Source organism: Mauremys reevesii, linkage group 7, assembly GCF_016161935.1.
Source record: "Mauremys reevesii isolate NIE-2019 linkage group 7, ASM1616193v1, whole genome shotgun sequence".
NCBI lineage: Eukaryota > Metazoa > Chordata > Testudines > Geoemydidae > Mauremys > Mauremys reevesii.
Window position 1 is genome coordinate 52012347 of NC_052629.1, and position 21541 is coordinate 52033887.

At 43.5% G+C, this 21541-nt stretch overlaps 1 protein-coding gene and 1 long non-coding RNA gene across 13 annotated transcripts in view; one reads left to right on the plus strand and one right to left on the minus strand.

Moving 5' to 3' along the window:
• LDB3 (LIM domain binding 3) overlaps positions 1 to 21541 on the plus strand; it is a 214581-nt gene that overhangs the window by 95727 nt on the left and 97313 nt on the right. For all 12 annotated transcript variants that reach the window (XM_039546804.1, XM_039546802.1, XM_039546805.1 and 9 more), the window contains exon 4: positions 16366 to 16441. In XM_039546804.1, coding sequence (XP_039402738.1) covers positions 16366 to 16441 — 76 coding nt within the window. The remainder of the gene's footprint in view (positions 1 to 16365; positions 16442 to 21541) is intronic.
• On the minus strand, positions 669 to 7212 carry LOC120409187. The gene is made up of 2 exons (XR_005601183.1): positions 7058 to 7212; positions 669 to 837 (listed from the first exon to the last, which is right to left on the minus strand). It is a non-coding gene; the product is annotated as an uncharacterized LOC120409187 (long non-coding RNA).

Here is a 21541-nt window from a genome sequence, read left to right on the forward strand (position 1 = left end):
TTAACCTAATATTAATAGTAGTTCAAATAATTACAACTACTATGGTCTTGGGAATATGTTCCTAAGTAGTTAACTCAAAAAAGAAAGCATACAAAAATGATGCAAATAAAACAAATGCTAATATAAAAAGAAAAACAAGCAGTGGAATGAAGCCTTGGCTTGCCATGAGAAATTGGACATGGCTGAGGCCTCATTTCTTGGGAGACAAGATTAGAGAGGTAAATGTATCAGCAGGCTGAAAACAGAATGTCTGTACAGCTAAGATAAGGGGGAACACCCAGAGAACCTTTGACAATGGACAGGGTAACAATGGATAAGATAAGTAATGAATGTAAAGATGAGGTTAAGAGTAAGTTGTACATGGACTGTGAATGGACAGGGCAAAATGTATCATGCAATATATAGTCAATGTAAATGTATATGAAGAAAGAGGTTTGGATATGCAGTATGCTAACCCTTTAGTCTTGGGTCTGATCAATTCAGTATTTTGCTGTATGCCAGATAAAGGAACCTGAGTGACAAGACTGGTGTTGGACTGAATTCTTGGGGAACCTCGTGTAAGATCTCAGGGGAACCCCAACAAGTTGCAGTAAACATGTATTAAATAGTCACCAACTTTTCTTTAGGAAAATAAATAAAAAGTACAAATGCAAATTACAATTAAAATCAACGATTTAAGTTACATTTTATTGAAATTGCTTTAATTTAAATCAGTCCACTCTGTATACTTTATTCTTCTTAGCCAGAGAAGAGACTGACAATTGACTCTAGAGCTTTGGAGAGCAGTTTGCATGTGGCACCACCAAGTTTCTTCCGAGTTTCTGCTGTTGCACTGTTCTGAAAACACAAAGAGCACATCCAGCCCCTAGTCTCTGCTAACAGATCAAGAATTTTCCTGCACCTTGCCAGTTTCTCACAGGCAGAAAAGATGCCCTTTCCCCACTTGGATTTCCCCTCCCCAATGTTCAATCCAATTATACACCCAACTGCCTCTGAATTAGCCCACCTTGAGAGGGTAACATATTTCATTGTTATGTGGCAGACTATAGCCAAGACAGTGTTATGCATTGCTATCCCAGGATGATAACATTTATCAGTTAAAATTAATGAGCACTTTTTCCATGGAAAAAAGAAATAAAATGTCAACACTGATCACAGCAATGAATACTTATTTTCCTTAGATGCGCAATTTATTTCAGTTACTATCTGAATGGGCTGCTATTTACACATACTGCATGGAGCATGTGCTTATTAGTTTCAGAGAAGAGCCAGGAACCATGGATAACTGCCATGGCTTTAAATGGCAATAAAATCTTCTAATACCTAAGTGGGATCTGTGCAATGAACAGGTCTCAGAGTGTACATTGCTTTGATTGTTTTGAGGGTTTTTTCTTCAAAATGTTATCTTAGAAGATAATTAAATTGTGAAGAATATTCCCTAGATAGGTTAAAGTTAATCTCCAGGTGAGTTGTTCCACAGCATTACATTGCATTCACCATGAAAAGGTCATGATGGAATTATGGGTATATTCCATTTGAGTTGATGGGCTGACACAAACATACTCCATTGACAGTTATAATAATTTGACAAACAGTTATTGATTACATTCGGCAGCAAGGAAGTTACTGTTACCCATAATGCTATTATAGATGAGATGGCCACAATATTTTAAATATAGAGCCTTTTCTCATTGATTGGTACTCTTTAGCTTACAAAATTGACTGTTAAGTGCAAATTGCACATTTGGTGCTAACTAGCAGAAGGAGCCTATTGCAGTCCACTTCAGTGATGATAACATAGCCACAACAGGAGTGCATATTTAATAATGGTGAGAAAATACTTATGTTTTCTTTCAGTTATTCAGCAAAACCTGTGCATTGTCATTTGAATCAGATGATGTTTGTCTTAAAATTCCAGAATGGTGTAAATTACAGAATGATGTATTTGACTTCTGACCCAGTAAAAGAAGTAATAGAATCAGTATTAAGGATGAAATGGTGCATTATTTAGATGAAAATAGGAACCTAGGTACTTGCCAGCATAATCAGCCAGAATAAATGGAGTTAAATGCTACTGATTTAAAAAAGAAGAATGGCAGAGAGTATTGATCCAGGCTCAGTTTTTTAAATGGTATTTCAGTGAATAAGGTTTTAAAATATAGGCATCAGACATCTATAGAATTATAGTCAACCAGCTCTTGATCTTGTAGGACACAGCAAGTGTTAAAGATAATGAGCCAAATCTCATTGTCAGTTACACTCTTGCACCCACACTGAAGTCCATGACAACTGAGTGTTTGGGAGAATCAGCACAGATAATTATTAGTATTGCACCTGTGGGAATAGGAGTTAAAATAGAGCACAAGTGAAAAGTGGGCTGCTGTTTTCAAATTAGTGCAGTCTATGCAAAGGGCAGCTGAGGGTTGGAACAGCAGCGAGCATTGCAAAGTAAGCCGAAGGTGCATTGTTTACACAGTGCTTGTTTTCATGATAACTACCTCTAGCTGCCACTCTCTCACTTTCATGAGTACTAAAAATTCACCATGAAAATAGTGAATTATTCTTTTGGTAATATAATACCAGTCTGTGTTTGGCTTTGTCAGAGCCATACACAATAGTTCCCCTTGTTTGAACATTTAGAAGAATTGATGGAGAGGAATGAAGGAAGATCTCATTCTGACAGGTTTTCTATTTTGGAAGTAGAGAAACAATTCAAAGGCCCTGGATTAACTGAAGTGCAGCTATAACATAATTATCCGCATTAGTGATCTTCTTTTGCCCCACATACGCCAAGGATAAATGCTCTAAAAGCCTCCAGAGTACATTGAAATGTCCACATTCAAAGTAGAAATTAGAATGAAACCAGATAAATATTCTGTGTAAAAAGCCACAGGATACTGAAGAACGTAATTTGTTGTTGAGATGCTTGGAGCACCCTAACCTCTGCTTCTGCAGTTAATGAGATACAGACAGAGGTATGGGGATAAATGGATTCCATCTTTGTTAGCCAATGATTAGAAATTCCTTTGGAACTGCAGCATTATAGCTTCTGTGTGTGTGCGCAATAGAAAGCTGTGTCAGTTGGATCTTACATTTTCTTGTGCCTTATGCTACCTTTTTGAACTAGGCTAGATGCTTTTAAGGTTTGATTGTAACTCCATGATTCTGGAGGCCAGGCCCCAGCTTACTTTAGATCAGAATGGGGGTTGCTATAATCTCCGATGGCTTTGGCCCCCCCAAGAGGCTATTTGCCAGCCAGGAATTGGTCGCTTGTGCAGGGACTTTCAGGAGAAAGTGTGTAGGACCCAGCTGTACAGGTTCTGTGCCTGCTGGGGAAGCTTTCCTATACTAGGAAACTGGGGAGATCTTTCTGCTTCTCATCCCTCCGATTTCTTTGAAGTACTTACAAAGCCTCACTCCTACTTATTACATCTGTTTCTTCACACATTATGATTATTTGTATGACAGTAGTGCCTGTCAGACTAGGACCCATTATTCTAGGCACTGTACAAACACTGAGCGCAAAAATAAAATAAATAAATAAATAAATGACCCAGACAAAAAGGATTTAGGATTTAACTTACTCCTCCTATTAGCTGCTGCCAGTGTGGTGGTGGTGGAGTGGGGTGGGAGGAAAGGGTGAGATGGCTATTCCCCCCCCCATGAAACTGGCCCTTCCATAGCTCACAATTTTTGTGCCATTGTTCTTGCATACGGCACTACCCCAACAGAACATCATCTCTCTATTTCCATACCCTTTATACTTTAATTGGATTCCTTCTTAATATCCATTTATAATCCTAAATAATGAATGTAGAAGTAATTTCTCTAATTATTTGGGACCCAGTTCTGCAAGCCCCCTGTATGCTGAGCTACCAAAGATTTCAGTGGAGAGTGTGTGTTTGGAGGGCATGCAGGATCAGGCTCGGCAATCCTAGACTGCTTATATTATCGTGGTTGCTCTCTGCTGTCCCACCTTAATTTCTATGATAACCTCTTCAATAGCAGCGTGACCAGAGTTCTGCACAGCATTCAAATACATCCTAGCTAGTTCATTACGCATTGCGAGAGTAAAAATCTCCATTTTATGTTTGTCTCCCTAAATTCTTGAAGCGTTGTGCTGAAGGTGGCAGAGTTTTATTCATCTGAATGTTTCTGCCAGTATTTTAAAGGAGAGATTGATGTGTCATTGTGCTCTGATCAATAATGGATCAAGGAAATGTCTATTTGTGGGAGGGTGCAAAGGGGAGAAAGATTCCCCATTCCCACTCCCAAAGAGACACATTTTTAATTAAGTTAAAATGTAGTTCACTTCTAAATACCACTCTATTCAAATTAAATTAGCATAGGTAATCAGAAAAGCCATGTAAAACTTTTGTAATAAAACTAGAAGCCTAACAAAACTCCTAATTTGGATTTAAGTTTAGCTTCAGATCAGATTCATGATGATGTCTAATCATAGGCCAATGCTTCAAGTAAACCTGGACTGATGTATGGTTGATGTATCCTTGTGTTAGAAACTAGATAAAACATGGTTGTTAGATGCAAAGTAATGAGAACCAAAGTGGAAGGGGTTTATATGATAATAGTGAAGCCACCAGGTTTTGCAACACTGTAGGAAATAAATACATGTATCAAGTGACAGTCTAGTTGGTGACTGAATGTTAAAGGTAGCTCATCTCAGACCTAATGTGATCTACATAATTCTTTTGGGAAAACTAGATGTAGAACTGGTGTAAGTTCACATAGCTTCAATGAAGTCAGTTCACATATGCCAGTTTACACCAGTTGAGGATCTGTCCCTAAAAGTTAAAAAATGAAAAAAAAGGAACATGATTCTTTAACTGTTGGAAATGTTACTGGGATGATGCTGTCTTTTCAAGAGTTACTTTCATTTCTGATAGAGACAGGGAGAGGAAGTGTTTGGAAATAGCTTGGGAATAAAGTAGGGCACAGAAAGGAATAAGAAGAGAGGGAAATATGGAGCTGGAAGATAGGCCTTTCTGGGGCTTCTTGACTAGGGATACCAAGTGTACTGCATCATGCATGATACCCTTTGTCATTTGTCAGCTTTTGCATGTCTCCCCCCAGCCCTCTTGGGCTGTTATGCAGAGATTCCCCTGCAGTTTCTTCTCTTGGCCATAGGGTTTTGGTGTGGTGGAGGGATTTCAGGTAGCTAAGCTGTCTCTCATCCTCAGCTCCTGCTGCTTGCCCTGCTGATCCAAGCCAGCATATAGGAGCTAAGAGGAGGTAGAGGCAGCAGCTATAGTTGATTGCATGAGGACCTTCCTGCCAAGATAGATGAGGAGGCTATATAGAAGGAATAAAGATGGTGGACAAAAGAAGGGGGTGGTAAGATAGAGACAGAAGAGAGGGTGAGGGATGCATGAGTAGCAGGAGAGGGAAATAGTTAAAGAGGGAACACACAAGGCAATGGGCTGATTGGGAAAAGGAATAGAAAGCCTAATGGGAACAAGAGCAGAATGGTGGGGAGGCTGCTTCAGTATTTCCTGATCCATATAGTCACTCAAACATCTCCCAAGTTTACCCCAGCAGTTCCTCCCCTCTCAGGCTTTCCCAAGCTCCCTACAGCTTCCCATAACATCTCCTTCCATCATGCAGGATGTTCTTGGCTCCCCCTGCATTCCCTCTTGTTGAAATAAGGCAGGGAAAAGACATTCCCAAATGAGTCCATTTTTATATAGTTTTATTTGGCTGGCCTCTTTTGTGGACACAATTTATGCATGAAAAAATTGTGCCCATATATCATGTGGGTGCAAACATTAACACTTGGAAGGATAACTGCCTGATTTGTAATCCAGCCAAATACATTATGATATAGATACATAATTTACAAATCAGATAGTTATCCACCCAAATGCCAATATTTGTATTCACAATGAGCTGCAGATGCAAATTGTTATTCTAGTGTTGAGTTTTATATTTTTATTGTAGGCACAGATGATACCCACAAACTGGTACTCTTGGTCCAGCTCAAAATTAACCTTGCTTACGTTTCAAATAATATATAATCTACTGTGAAATATTCAAAGAAATATGGAAGGATTTGCCTTTATGACCCCTCTTAAAGTCAGCAGGGCTTTTGTCACTAAAACTCCATGTGGTGCTTGAGAACTTTGACAATAGTGTCACTAGAATAAAACAAACTTTATGGTAAATCTTTAAAAAATACAAAGTTTCTATTTTTGGCAAAGCAAGTATATAACTCTTAGTTCACTTTAAGGCTCTGCTGACAGATTATTGGTTTTAAGATTTATAAAATGGACAGTAGGGATCAACAGGCCTAAAATTTGACCTGTTCCTCTTCTCCCTCTCTTGTTTTTTCCCCAATAAAGCCATTGATATGTTTGTTTCAAAGCGAAGAATGTCAGAAGTCTTATTCTCCTCCCTCCACTGTTTTGCAGCCTGCCAGTGGTTGCATTTCAGTGGTGCGGTATGAGTGATTTATAAAGTACCTATCCTCTTAATATCTCAAGCACTAAGGAAATGTAAGTTACAATAAATACTTCCTATTTATGCTGAAAGATTCCCCAATGCTTTATAAGATAGTGTTCACACACAATGGAGTCAGGGAAAAAACATCTGTAAGAAAACCTGTTTCAATTTCAGCCTTCCAAAAGGTTAACAAAGAAAAAGCAACAGAGACACTGATTGTCAAAATTATGAAATATACAAGGACCATTTCCTTTTAAAGGTCAGCAAGGATCATGGTACATAGTAATGGAAAAGAGCTACTAGCTATTAGATTGTCACCATTCTGCAAATACAGTATCTTGCTCCCTGTGACAGTCTACACCCCTAGGGTCAGGGCAGCAGGGTCTAGTAGCCAGAGTCTATGGGGGTGGGGCACCCACCAAGGGGTGTAGCAGCCCTAGTTGGGAGCCAGGGCCCACCCAACTCCACCAGGCCCTGACCCAGGGCCCTAACAGTGACATGGCAACTTGCCACTGACTCAGCAGGAGGGTCCTACCAAACCACACTGAGGTTTCCCAGGTGGGAGATACCACTCCATCACCCTCCCAAGGTCACTTCCTACCAGTGTCTACATTGGGGTCTCCCACAAGACATCAGATTCTCTGTGGTCAGCTGGGCCAGTCACCTCCAGTGGCTCCTCCAGTTGCCAGGGTTCAGACGGGCCCAGTGAGGGGCTATAGCTAGCCCTCTGCAGGAGCTTCCCAGAGAAGATCTTTCCTCTGCAGCCTCCAGCCCAGAATAAGCTGGGCTTCCTCCTTTTCTACTGCTAGAGCATTTGGAGCATGCCCAGTCCTGCCGGGAAGGCGGGACTTCTGTTGTCAATAATATGGGCTTAACCCTGTCTGGGCTAGTGCGGGGTAAGCAGACCCCACATCACATACCCCTTACAAAGGACACACATTAAATGGACATATTATAGCCCTATCTTGCAATCGGTTCTTATGTGGGTAGTTTTTGCTAATACATTTGGTTCCCATGGAGTCCTTTATTCATAAAAGTATGGATTTCAGCGCTGTCTTGAAGAAGGTGAATATTTAATACTGTTTAGTAGCAGAGCTGCAGCAGCTGACGTCTGGTGCACTAAACTTTACCCCAGTGGTTGGTGGTTCTCAGGTAAAAGGGTGTGACTTTACATTTACACACACAGTTACAGACTTTAGACAAAAGATGAACAAAAACTGCAAATATTCTTTTAATTCCTCTCCTGCATAAGAACATAAGAATGGCCATACTGGGTCAGACCAAAGGTCCATCCAGCCCAGTATCCTGTCTACCGCCAGTGGCCAATGCCAGGTGCCCCAGGGGGAGTGAACCTAACAGGTAATGATCAAGTGATCTCTCTCCTGCCGTCCATCACCACCCTCTGACAAACAGAGGCTAGGGACACCATTCTTTACCTATTCTGGCTAATAGCCATTAATGGACTTAACCTCCATGAATTTATCCAGTTCTCTTTTAAACCCTGTTATAGTCCTAGCCTTCACAACCTCCTCAGGCAAGGAGTTCCACTCGTTGACTGTGCGCTATGTGAAGAAGAACTTCCTTGTATTTGTTTTAAACCTGCTGCCCATTCATTTCATTTGGTGGCTCCTAGTTCTTATATTATGGGAACAAGTAAATAACTTTTCCTTATTCACTTTCTCCGCATCATACATGATTTTATATACCTCTATCATATCCCCCCTTAGTCTCCTCTTTTCCAAGCTGAAAAGTCCTAGCCTCTTTAATCTCTCCTCAGATGGGACCCGTTCCAAACCCCTAATCATTTTAGTTGCCCTTCTCTGAACCTTTTCTAATGCCAGTATATCTTTTTTGAGATGACGACCACATCTGTATGCAGTATTCAAGATGTTGGCATACCATGGATTTATATAAGGGCAATAAGATATTCTCCATCTTATTCTCTATCCCCCTTTTAATGATTCCTAACATCCTGTTTGCTTTTTTGACTGCCGCTGCACACTCCATGGATGTCTTCAGAGAACTATCCACGATGACTCCAAGATCTTTTTCCTGATTAGCTGTAGCTAAATTATCCCCCATCATATTGTATGTATAGTTGGGGTTATTTTTCCCAATGTGCATTACTTTACATTTATCCACATGAAATTTCATTTGCCGTTTTGTTGCTCAATCACTTAGTTTTGTGAGATCTTTTTGAAGTTCTTCACAGTCTGCTTTGGTCTTAACTATGTTGAGCAGTTTAGTATCATCTGCAAACTTTGCCACCTCACCTTTTACCCATTTCTCCAGATCATTTATGAATAAGTTGAATATCAGTGGTCCTAGGACTGACCCTTGGGGAACACCACTAGTTACCCCTCTCCAGCGGTGGCTCCAGGCACCAGCGCACCAAGCAGGTGCCTGGGGCGGCAAGCCATGGGGGGCACCCTGCTGGTCGCTGTGAGGGCAGCAGTCAGGCTGCCTTCAGCGGCGTGGCTGCAGGAGGTCCACTGGTCCTGCGGATTTGGTAACAATTCGGCGGTGGGTACACCAAAGCCGCGGGACCGGCGGACCTCCCACAGGCAAGCCGCCGACACCGCAGGACCGGGGACCTCCCGCAGGCGTGCTGCCAGTGATGAGCTGCCAAAATCGTAACAACCGGTTCCCTCCTCACCCCACGAGGGGTCATGACCCACCCCCCAGGACTCCTGCCCCATCCAAGCCCCCGCGTTCCTTGACGCCCCCACCCCCACCCCAGGGACCCCTGCCCCATCCACCCCCCTTCCCTGTACCCTGACTGCCCCCCGTTGCCCCATCCAACCCCTCCTCTCATTCCTGATGGCCCCCCGGAACCCCTGCCCCATCCAACCACCCCTTCTCTCTGTCCCCTGACTGCCCCGGAACCCCTACCCCGACTGCCTCCCACCACCCCATCCAACTCCTGATCCTTTCTGACTGCCCCACCGGGACCCTTGCCCCTATTCAATCCCCCTGTTCCCTGCCCGCTGATCCCCCCAACCCCTATCCACCCCCCACCCCCGAACTTCACTGCCCTCTCTCCAACACCCCCTCCCTGCCCCCTTACCGCGCTGCCAGGACGTGGCTGACGGCGCTACAGTCCGGATGCAGCCGGAGCCGGGAGCCCGGGGACGTGGGACCGGGACAGGAGTCGCGTGGCTGGAGCCCAGCGACGCGGGGATGGAGCCGGAGGGCCGCAGCCAGAGCCGGGAGCCCGGGGACGCGGGGCTGGGGCAAGAGTTGCGTGGCTGGAGCCCGGAGATGTGGGGCCGGAGGATGTGGCGGGAGCCGGGCGGCCGGAGCCGGGGAGGGCCGTGGCCAGAGCTGGAGGGCTGCGGCCAGAGCCACACAGCTGGAGCTGGAGCCAGGCAGCCAGGGCCGCCTCAGCGCCCGGACCCGCGCTGCTGGAGTCCGGCCACGTGGCACCACAGCAGGAGCTGGGCGGCTGGACCCACGGGGCCAGGCCAGGCCAGAGTTGGGGGGCCGTGTCCGAAGCCAGGCATCCGGGTAGGTGGGGTCACGGCCACCGCCATGCCCGGACCCGCACTACCGGAGCCGGGCCGCGTCGCACCACAGCAAGAGCCGGGCGGCCAGGGATGCGGGGCCGGGCAGGTCCGCAGGCCAGAGACAGGCAGGGCCGCAGCCGGAGATGGGCAGTCGGGGCTGGGCGGGGCCGTGGCCGGAACAGTCGATTCGCAGGAAGCAGGGTGGGAGGAGAAGCAGGGTGGAGCATTTATGGGAGGAGGTGGAGGCAGAGCTGAGGTGAGCTGGGGCCGCAGCAGTGAGCGCTTGTTAAATTTAAATGCCCTTTTAGAACCAGTTGTTCCACGCGGGACAACCGGTTCTAAAAGGGCTTCTAAATTTAACAACCGGTTCCCACGAACCGGTGCGAACCGGCTGCAGCTCACCACTGCGTGCTACCGAAGGCAGCCTGCCTGCCGTGCTTGGGATGGCAAAAAAGCTAGAGCTGCCCCTGCCCCTCTCCATTCTGAAAATTTACCATTTATTCCTACCCTTTGTTCCCTGTCTTTTAACCAGTTCTCAATCTATGAAAGGACCTTCCCTCTTATCCTATGACAGCTTAATTTATGTAAGAGCCTTTAGTGAGGGACCTTGTCAAATGCTTTCTGGAAATCTAAGTACACTATGTCCACTGGATCTCCCTTGTCCACATGTTTGTTGACCCCATCAAAGGACTCTAATAGATTAGTACGACATGATTTCCCTTTACAGAAACAGTGTTGACTTTTGCCCAACAATTTAGGTTCTTCTATGTGTCTGACAGTTTTATTCTTTACATTTGTTTCAACTAATTTGCCCAATTTGTTTCAACTAATTTGTACTGACGTTAGACTTACCAGTCTGTAATTGCCGGGATCACCTCTAGAGCCCTTTTTAAATATTGGCGTTATATTAGCTATCTTCCAGTCATTGAGTACAGAAGCCGATTTAAAGGACAGGTTACAAACCATAGTTAGTAGTTCCGCAATTTCACGTTTGAGTTCTTTCAGAACTCTTGGGTGAATGCCATCTGGTCCCGGTGACTTGTTACTGTTAAGTTTATCAATTAATTCCAAAACCTCCTCTAGTGACACCTCAATCTCTGACAATTCCTCAGATTTGTCACCTACAAAAGCCAGCTCAGGTTTGGGAATCTCCCTAACATCCTCAGCTGTGAAGACTGAAGCAAAGAATTCATTTAGTTTCTCCACAATGACTTTATCATCTTTAAGTGCTCCTTTTGTATCTCGATTGTCCAGGGTCCCCACTGGTTGTTTAGCAGGCTTCCTGCTTCGGATGTACTTAAAAAACATTTTGTTATTACCTTTTGAATTTTTGGGTAGCTGTTCTTCAAACTCCTTTTTGGCTTTTCTTATTACATTTTTACACTTAATTTGGCAGTGTTTATACTCCTTTCTATTTACCTCACTAGGATTTGGCTTGTACTTTTTAAAAGATGCCTTTTTATCTCCCAGTGCTTCTTTTACATGGTTAAGCCACGGTGTCTCTTTTTTAGTTCTTTTACTGTGTTTTTTAATTTGGGATATACATTGAAATTGGGCCTCTATTATGGTGTCTTTGAAAAGTGTCCGTGCAGCTTGCAGGGATTTCACTCTAGTCACTGTACCTTTTAATTTCTGTTTAACTAACCTTCTCATTTTTTCATAGTTCCCCTTTCTGAAATTAAATGCCACAGTGTTGGGCAGTTGAGGTGTTGTTCCCACCACAGGAATGTTAAATGTTATATTATGGTCACTACTTCCAAGCGGCCCTGTTATAGTTACTTCTTGGACCAGATCCTGCGCTCCATTCAGGACTAAATCAAGAATCGCCTCTCCTCTTGTGGGTTCCCATACCAGCTGCTCCAAGAAGCAGTCATTTAAAGTATTGAGAAATTTTGTTTCTGCATTTCTTCCTGAGGTGACATGTACCCAGTCAATATGGGGATCATTGAAATCCCCCACTATTATTAAGTTCTTTATTTTGATAGCCTCTCTAATCTCCCTTAGCATTTCATAGTCACTATTACTGTCCTGGTCAGATGGTCAATAATAGATCCCTATTGTAATATTCTTATTAGAGTATGGAATTACTATCCATAAAGATTCTATGGAACATGTGGATTCATTTAAGATTTTTACTTCATTTGATTCTACATTTTCTTTCACATATAGTCCCCCTCACACACACACCCCCCATGGCTTCTTCTGTCCTTCCAAGATATTTTGTACCCTGGAATGATTGTGTCCCATTGATTGTCCTCAGTCCACCAGGTTTCTGTGATGCCTATTATATCAGCATCCTCCTTTATCATGAGGCACTCTAGTTCACCCATCTTATTATTTAGACTTCTGACATTTGTGTACAAGCACTTTAAAAACTTGTCACTGTTTACTTGTCTGCCCTTTTCTGATGTGTCAGATTCTTTTTTATGTGATTGTTTCTTGTCTGATCTAGCCCCTACTTTATCCTCTTCCATCCTCTCCTCCTGACTAAAACCTAGAGAATCTCTATCAATAGACTCTCCTCTAAGAGAAGTCTCTGTCCGATCCACATGTTTCTCTGCAGCGGTCGGCTTTCCCCCATATCTTAGTTTAAAAACTGCTCTGCAACCTTTTTAATGTTAAGTGCCAGCAGTCTGGTTCCACTTTGGTTTAGGTGGAGCCCATCCCTTCTGTACAGGCTCCTCCTATCCCAAAAGTTTCCCCAGTTCCTAATAAATCACAACTCCTCCTCTCTACACCATCATCTCATCCATGCATTGATACGCTGAAGCTCTGCCTGCCTACCTGGCCCTGCACATGGAACTGGAAGCATTTCTGAGAATGCCACCATAGATGTCCTCCAGAACATCTCTCCTACCCTTCCCTATGTAATTGGTACCTACATGTACCACGACCACCGGCTCCTCCCCAGCATTACACATAAGTCTATCTAGATGCCCCGAGAGATCCGCAACCTTCGTACCAGGCAGGCTAGTCACCATACGGTTCTCCCGGTCATCACAAACCCAGCTATCTATGTTTCTAATGATTGAATCTCCCATTACTAACACCTGCCTTTTCCTAGTGACTGGAGTTCCCTCCCCCGGAAAGGTAACGTTGTGAGAGGATACCCCAACACCATCTGGAAGGAGGGTACCAACTACGGGATGGTTTCCCTCTGCTTCCGTTGACTGCTCTGCTTCCCTGGGCCTTTCATCCTCCTCAACAGCGCAGGGGCTGTCTGACCGGAGGTGGGACAAATCTACAGTGTCCCAGAAAGCCTCATCAACATACCTCTCTGCCTCCCTTAGCTCCTCCAGTTCTGCCACGCTCCAGAACCCCGAATGTGGTCCCTGAGGGCCAGGAGCTCCTTGCACCAAATGCACACATACGCCACCCGCCCACAGGGCAGGTAATCATACATGCTGCACTCAGCGCAATAATGTGCAAGATGTTCACCTTGCATTAGTTGAAACAGACTCCCAATTTACCTAAAGCAAAGGAGATGTCATGTGAGAGTAGAGATGGACAAGACCTGTTAGGTGATGGGAATAAGATTGTTCTTTCACACCGAGTATTTCTTAGTGCATTCATTTTTCCAGCACACTTTTCTGTTAGTTGTTTGCAATGTCATCAATAGCGGTTGCAAAGGAAACAGGGGATCCTTATCTCAGGATTTATAAATGAAAGGGAGGAGGAATTTTGTTTTAAGATGAATTATGCACAGGAGATGTGGAGGCCACCTTATCCAACTGTGCTGCCCAGATTCCTTTTGAGGGCCTTGTGCATAGGGTTGCCAACTCTCCATGATTGTCCTGGAGTCTCCAAGAATTAAAGATTAATCTTTAATTAAAGATTATGTCATGTGATGAAACCTCCAAGAACACGTCCAACCAAAATTGCATCCCTAGTTGTGAAGATGACATCACCCTGACTGATCTGGGAATCCTAAAAGACTTTTTTCAAAAATATAACTTAGTTGTTCACCTTCTACATTGATCTCTCAGTGATATGTCTGTGGTCCCCACGTGATCCTGATGGCAGATGTGAAAGCAAAGGATAAATGATCCAGAGCTACTGAACTCATGTTTTCAGTGCATCTCATGGAGAGAAAAACTGCAAACATGTGACTCATTCTTTCTGTGTGCTTCTGTGATAGAACAAGTAAGGAGAAACACTGTGAATAAAATAATGTTGCCATTGATGTGGTAGACCTTAGACTTCAATTCACAAGTGTACAATGGCAATTTCTTCACTTTAAAAAATAGAACAAGGCATGAACATAATTACTAGGACTTGACTATCCAACAAGAGGGGTTTGAGGAAGAAAGTGCCTCTGAATTTAGATATTCCCTGAAGGACAGTGGCCCTCTGTGAACACATGAGTTTTCATTTCCGTTGAGGAACTTCACCTCTTCTATCCACCCCTCCAACTCCAACTATGCTAAATCCAGCAAGTCTTTGTGCTCTGTGATAAATGTCAGAGCTGTAGTTGTTGAGTGCAGAGTTATCTAGATAGCTTTTTTATTTTAAAGTGGTGCTGGTGCCTTTAAAACCTTGCACAAAGTTAATGTGAAAAAAAAGTCTCAGCTGGGCAGCATTATGAATGACAAATGCAGCATATAAGTAATGTGTGGAACAGATGATATAGCATGTTAATGACATCCATTATAGTAAGGTGGCAACTAAAAGAGAATAAACGGTGAAAGTGATGGTGCAGTTTAATCAATGAATCCCTTTGCTACAATACAAATGTTTTCCAGAGGTGCCTCAAAGGGATGTGTGTGTGGTTTATGACTGCTTGCTGTATCTCTGCAATTGACATAAAATATTTGCACTGCTCACTGGGTCTGAAACAAACATTCGTAGTCCATACATGTGTACCAGATAAGATACTCAGTGGACAAGGGAGCACATAGTAATCCACGTGAGGACATAATGCTGATCTATATAATGGCAGTACAGTATTATCAGTATTATTTTTTATTCCATCTTTGGCACACTCCAGTATTTTCTTTTATATTTTTTGACCACTCTCTGTTCACTGAGCAGAAGATTTCACTGAGCTGTTCTATTCTATCTTATCTAGGTTCTTATACCATCCCTTTCTGCATAGCATCTGAACACCTTCCAGCAATTCATTAAGTGGCATAATTAATGTCTGTTGAGTGTGGTTCATTTTCTCTACCATGCTCTCTCTAGGGGGAGAATGTGTGTGTGCGTGTGCAGTGCAGAGTTTTATTTTGGTAGGGCTTTATTTTTAAATATATAAGATGCTCTGTGTTTGTTAGAGAAGGCAGGTCAAAGAAGTATGTCTTACAGATGGAGCAAAAGGTGGTGTGGTTTGTGATGGTCCTTAATTCTTCTGTTCATAATGAAGCCCACAGTCTCTCTCTGAAGAAGAGAGGAGGATTTGTAATATGGCATAAGAACATAAGAACAGCTATACTGGGTCAGACCAATGGTCCATCTAGCCCAGTGTTCTGTCTTCTGACAGTGGCCAATGCCATGTGCTTCAGAGGGAATGAAGAGAAGAGCTAATCATCAAGTGATCCATCCCCTGTTGCCCATTCCCAGCTTCTGGCAAACAGAGGCTAGGGACATCATCTTGGCTGCCTATCTTGGCTAATAGTCATTGATGGACCTATCCTCCATGAACTTATCTAGTTCTTTTTTTAACCTTGTTATAGTCTTGGCCTTCACAACATCCTCAGGCAAAGAGTTACACAGGTTGATTGTGCGTTGTCTGAAGAAGCACTACATTAATTTAAACTGTCAGTAACAAAAATCTGTTCAGGTACATGATGCCTAAGGTCAAAATTTACAAAAGTGTCCTATGATTTTGAGATGCCTCAAGTTTAGAATGTGCAGCTTAAGACACAGTGGACCTGATTATCAGAAGTGCTGAGCACTTCCAGCTTATATTGACTTCAACTAGAATTGTTGGTGCTCAGCGCCTAGACAATCAGGCTCCGTATATCTAGATCTAGGCACCCAAAAATTGAAGCTTCCCAAAGTCATCTCTCATGACACGTTTGAATATTTTGGCCTGTCAGCATTTCTAAAAATTAAAAGTTTAATTCAGATTTCCAAGATCTCTCTAAAGTAGGGTTGCCAACCCTTCAGGATTGTCCTGGAGTCTCCTGGAATTAAAATTTAATCTTTAATGAAAGATTATGCCCAGGAATACATCCAACCAAAATTGGCAATCCTACCCTAAAAGCAGGAGGGAAGATCTTGCTTATTGATGGAGACAGAATGTTGGTGGTTGACAAGAAGCTAGGCTGGATTCTACATATGGCTTTCACTCTGGATAAAAGATAATTTTTCAGTGCAATATAAAAGGTGTTTGAAAGGATCTAAAAAAATAAGAGGCAAGGTTGTTCTCATTATTAATCTTTTTTTGGAATGTTTTGATCCCCAGATCTAAACGCCCAGCTCCAGTTCCAACAGCCATACCTAAAGTTGACTCTCCCAGGCCTGTAATTCCCCATCAGAAGGTATGTAACATATTATCTCTTTAGTGCTTCTTGTTATTTGACTCTAACATAAACATAAATTGGTATCCGGTCTAATACTCTCCGAGCACCTGGAGCATTTCTGACTTTTTTTTTATTCTGTTCTCTTCTAAGCTGTAGGTAGCTAAGCCTATCAAAGCTTCCCAAAATATACAGTCATTTCCCAAAGCATTTGAGGAAAAAACCCATTAGCATATCGCTCAGCTCAGCTAAAAAAATGATTAAAACTGACAACATGTTGACTTGGCTAGATTAGATGACATTAAGGCATTTTACAAGCTTTATTGGTAGCTGTGCCTTCTTGTCAGGTCAGTTATTAAATGTCACACCAAAAAATAGAGGATAATTTAATGTAAAGATGAACAGTGAATGATGGGGAAAGTGGATGGCTCAAGTTCCATGGACTAAGTCCATCTCCTAGGATATATATGTCCAAAAGCCATCACCACTGCTCAGAGGTGAAAGTAAGCTGGTACGGGCCGGTACGGAGGACCGGTAAGAAAAGGAGACTGAGGGAGAGAGAGAGAAGCCTGCTCCCTGCATAAGAATAGTTTAAACTCAGCGTTTCCCTGATGGTTCAGCCCCCAGGGTTAGGTTTCTGGCATCCTTGTTAATTTCACTCACAGTAGCTGGGGGGAAGAGGCTGAGGGGAGGGTGTGTTTGACCATGGCAGGGGCAGTCCTTTTCTGCCCCCGGGATGAGGGGATCTCTCCAATTTTAGTATATGTGTAATATACACAACAAATACAAGCATTTGGCTGCACAGCTTAAATCCAGAGCTAATAAAAGCAGGTGGAAGGGGAAAACTGACTGTCACATTGGTTTCTCGGCTCCTCCCTCCCCCTCCTCCAGCCAGGCTGCAGACAAGGCTCTGCATTCCTCCCCTGCCACCCCCGGCAGAGAATCTCCTCTAGGCTCTAGCTTCCAGTAGGGACACTGGCTGAGATGCCTGCTGCTTCTGCCTGCAAAAGAACAGTTTAAGCTCAGTTGTTCCCTGTGCAGTTCAGTGCCCAGAGTTAGGAGCCGTTTCTGGCATCCTTGTTAATTTCACTCCCAGTTGTTGTTGGGTGTGTGTGACCATGGCAGGGGCAGTTCTTTTCTGCCCCCGGGATGAGGGGATCTCCTAAACACAATCAAAATCAGGAACCATTTCCAAGTTCAAATCTATTCCATTCCCTCCCCAGCAGAGGATCATGGTTGTGATGTCCAAACTGCTTGCAGATCCTCTTTGAAATGTTACTGTTTAAAAAAAGCAACACAAAAAACATGGAGAACATGGTGGAAAGATGTGTCATGATGATTAGGGTTTATTTTGGGCAAAGCAATTTTGCTAAAGCAACTAAAGATTCACAGGGAAAGCAAATAGCCCCCATAGACAAAACCACAAAGGGATTGGAGGGGAAAACTGAATATTCAGGGAAATTATTGTTCCTCCTTTGAAAGAAATAGTAGTTTTCATTCCAATCCACCCTCTTTATATATTGATTTAAACACCTGAAATGTCTTTAGGATATCGGGTACAATCTCTGATCTCTTTTTGTTTTGTCCTGCCTGCAGAGTGCAGAGGCTGAAATTGACAAAACTTTCTCTAAATATCTTGTATATTTCATGAAGGCTATTTCAGTTGTCCTTCATTTACCCCTGACTTCCCCTCTTCCCCCCCCTCCCCCCCCGGCTCCCTCCCTGGCTGGCTGGCTGTGGTTTTTGCCTTGGTTACTTACTCCTTGGCAGACCCAGCCCAGCGGCACCTGCTGGCTCTCTGCAGGCAGCAGCCCACAGGGGCCCGTTGCTTGGGTCGCTGCTGGTCAGTGGCAGGCTGCAGCTGCATTGTTTGTGACACATTCATACACATACACATACATACAGTCAGAGGTGAAAGTAAGCCGGTCCGACATACCGGCAAGAGCCAGTACGTCGTGCTGGACCGCATCGACTTCCACAGCGGGGATTGAAAGGGCTCTGGGCTGCCCGCGGCTGCGGGCAGCCCTGAGCCCTTTCAATCCCGGCCGTGGCTGAGATTTAAAGGGCTCAGAGCTCCCCGCCGCTGTGGGCAGCCCAGAGCCCTTTGAATCCCTGCTGCAGCTGGGGATTTAAAAGGCTCAGAGCTCTCCGCAGCTGCAGGCAGCCCACAGCCCTTTAAATCCCAGCCGCGGATCTGGCGGCTGGGCTGGGGCAGGGATTTAAAGGCCCTGGGTCTCCCAGCCACAGCTGGTTCCCCAAGGCCTTTAAATCTTGAGAGGCCATGCCCCCTCAGGACTACTGCAGTACCGGTAAGTCCTGTAAGTTACTTTTACCCCTGCCACTGCTAGAATTCACTGTCTAGTTAGCAATGTGTCTGCAGTCTCTGTAGATTGCCTAAGCACAGACATTTAGTTTCTAGGTACATGTCACCTTAAAACTGAACATTCTGTAGGTGGGGGAGTAGGTTAGATGTAGGATTATTTCTGGTGTTTGCTAAGGGTCTTTCAAAGAGCTGGGATGTGGATCCTATCCCATTTCCAAGTGTGCTAAAAGGTTTCTCACAGCTGTGGGTCAGGTTGGCTAGATCTCTTGTCTGGGAGTATGATGTGTGATTAGTAGCAACTAGGAGTGGAAATGATGTTGTTGAGGTTGCATTTCTGGCAGGATTGAAGAGGTGAGTCATGGTATTAGTCCAAGGTGATATTGGAAAGAAACTGGCAGTTGGAGGTCAGTTTAGGGTGCTTTTCCAGGTATTCTGGGAGACTTGGACAGTTGGGATGGGAATGATGATGCATGTCTTAGAGCAAGGTGACTAGGGGTCAGATGTATATCCAGAGGTTGTGAGGGAGTTCAGTCTCTCTCATGTTGGGCTAGGAGGATTACAGTAGATGCATGCCAGGTGACGTGTGGTTCATGTAGAGGGAAATTGTCAATGAGTTCAGTATCTGAAATGAGTCCTCTTTAATGGTGTATTGGGAGGGGATTATGGTTGGAGTATGAATGTCTTGAATTACTAAAGCAAAGATCTCAAATATGGTATAAAAAAGATCTTACTGATGTAAACTAGTATTTCATGTATGTTGAGGTAAGGTATGTTACAGTAAATATATTGTTAAAATAAAGTTTTGTTTAAAATAAAACTTGTTACTTTTTAAATGGGACACAGAGGTAGGTCTCTAATTCCAGTTGATCTGATGGCTACTGCAGTGGTCCATATGAAATTAGTCTGATTTCATTTCAGCTCCCAGAGAGCAAGTGGCTACATGATAAAACCATCATTGCCAAGCTGTCCTCTTACCCGTAGGGGTAGTCTTTCCGGGTCAGGGATAATGCATGCAGCTAAGGACTCTTGCATGTGCAGACGAGTTCAGTGGCTGATATAAACCATACACATTATTTCTGCTGACCCAATTGTAATTCCTGCTAATTTGCAAGCATGTATTTCTTTTCAACTTCTATCAGCAGCTGATTATATTTTATATAAGAACTCATATGAGGTGCAACTTCAGCCTATTGAAAGGCACAATCAATGTTTTTTCAGTTTGGTAGGAATGCTCCCGCATCCCTAGTGGAGCCCATTGTCTCCTCATTTTCTTCAGCTAATTCTGTGTTTTGAGCTGATGCTTTTTGTGTGAATGTCTGTGATACATGAGATCAACTGGGCTCCAGGGCTGCTGGAGGGAATGAATATTTGATTGGGGCACAGTTTACACTTTTTGCTTACCAAACAACTCAAAACAAGATTAATCATTTGCGAGTTAAATGAAGCTGTTTGTGCAGCTCTAGGCATGAAATATTGAAAGAATAGAAGGATATATCCAAGACTGAGAACATTTGTGATTAGAAGTCATTCAAAATGGAGGAAAAAGAGATGGGGACTCTTCCAGAGAATTGAACTAAAGGTTCATAAATGCTCTGTGTTCATGCAACATTAGAGTTCATAGTTAAGCATCTACAAGTGAGGAAGTATGAAATTTAAGGGTCAACACACAGCCTTAACTCTGTCCTTTTGCATATAGGCATTTTGATATAGTGTTTATTTATATGATCATATTCTGTACTATTTATGAAATATGCTATAAAATTATTACAGTAATTAATATGTCTATTATGGTAGCTCTCAGAGTTCCAGTCAGAACTGAGCCTCCTTGTGCTTATGAATAGTATATTCTACAACACTGTGAACTTGTATGTAAAATAACCTGCAATCATAGTTGGAGGAAGGATGGTCTTGTTGAATAAGGCACAGAACAGGAGATTTGTGTTTTATTCCTGATTGTGCCACAGACTGCTTGTGTGACCCTGGACAAGTCACTTAATTTCTCTGTGCCTCAGCTCACCTGTCTGTGACGTGGTGATAGTAACAACTAGCTTCTTAATATGGGTGTTGTAAGGCTAAATTAATTAATGAATGATTCTAAAAACTTGAAATCATGCTTGTAGACATTCAAAGAATTGGTATAATATTCTAATTAAAGACTGTATCCCAATTCATAGTAAGGTCAGAGTTAACATTACTTTTCATACTTCCTGACTTGAGTGCTTAACAGTGCAGTCTCAACAGTGCATTAACACAGTGCCCTGCTGTGGGTCCCCATACCCAGATTCCCCTCGAGTCCCACCTTTGTACTAGAGCAGAGTTCACACCATGGAATGAATGCATGCAAGTTAAGGTTCATTCAGTCAGCTCTTGTTCACCCTGGTCCATCCCTCCCCACTCCCACATCCCTAACCCACACAACGCCCGTAAAGAGACTTCTTTGGGGTGAGGATAAAAGTGGAGCAAGTTGACAAATTGGCACAGTGTTTTGGTACCTCCCACTCTAGAAGCCAGTGATGCCCATGTTGAGGTTCCCCTCCTGTCCCACAGGTGAAGGGGAGTGTTCTGCCCTTAGAGAAGTTAGACAAATATTAGAAAGTAAAAAAAAGGTTTTACTGAGAACAAAGAACGGGCTCAGCTAATGCTTCATAATAAACTCCTTTCACCCCCAAATGTTCTGTGTTCTCCGCTACATAATCATTTTTAAGCTTATCCATTGATGTAGTATCTCACCATTACACTGGAAAATTTGAATCCAGCTGCCTTACTTCTCCATGGAGCAAGGGATCTCAGCAAGGTGA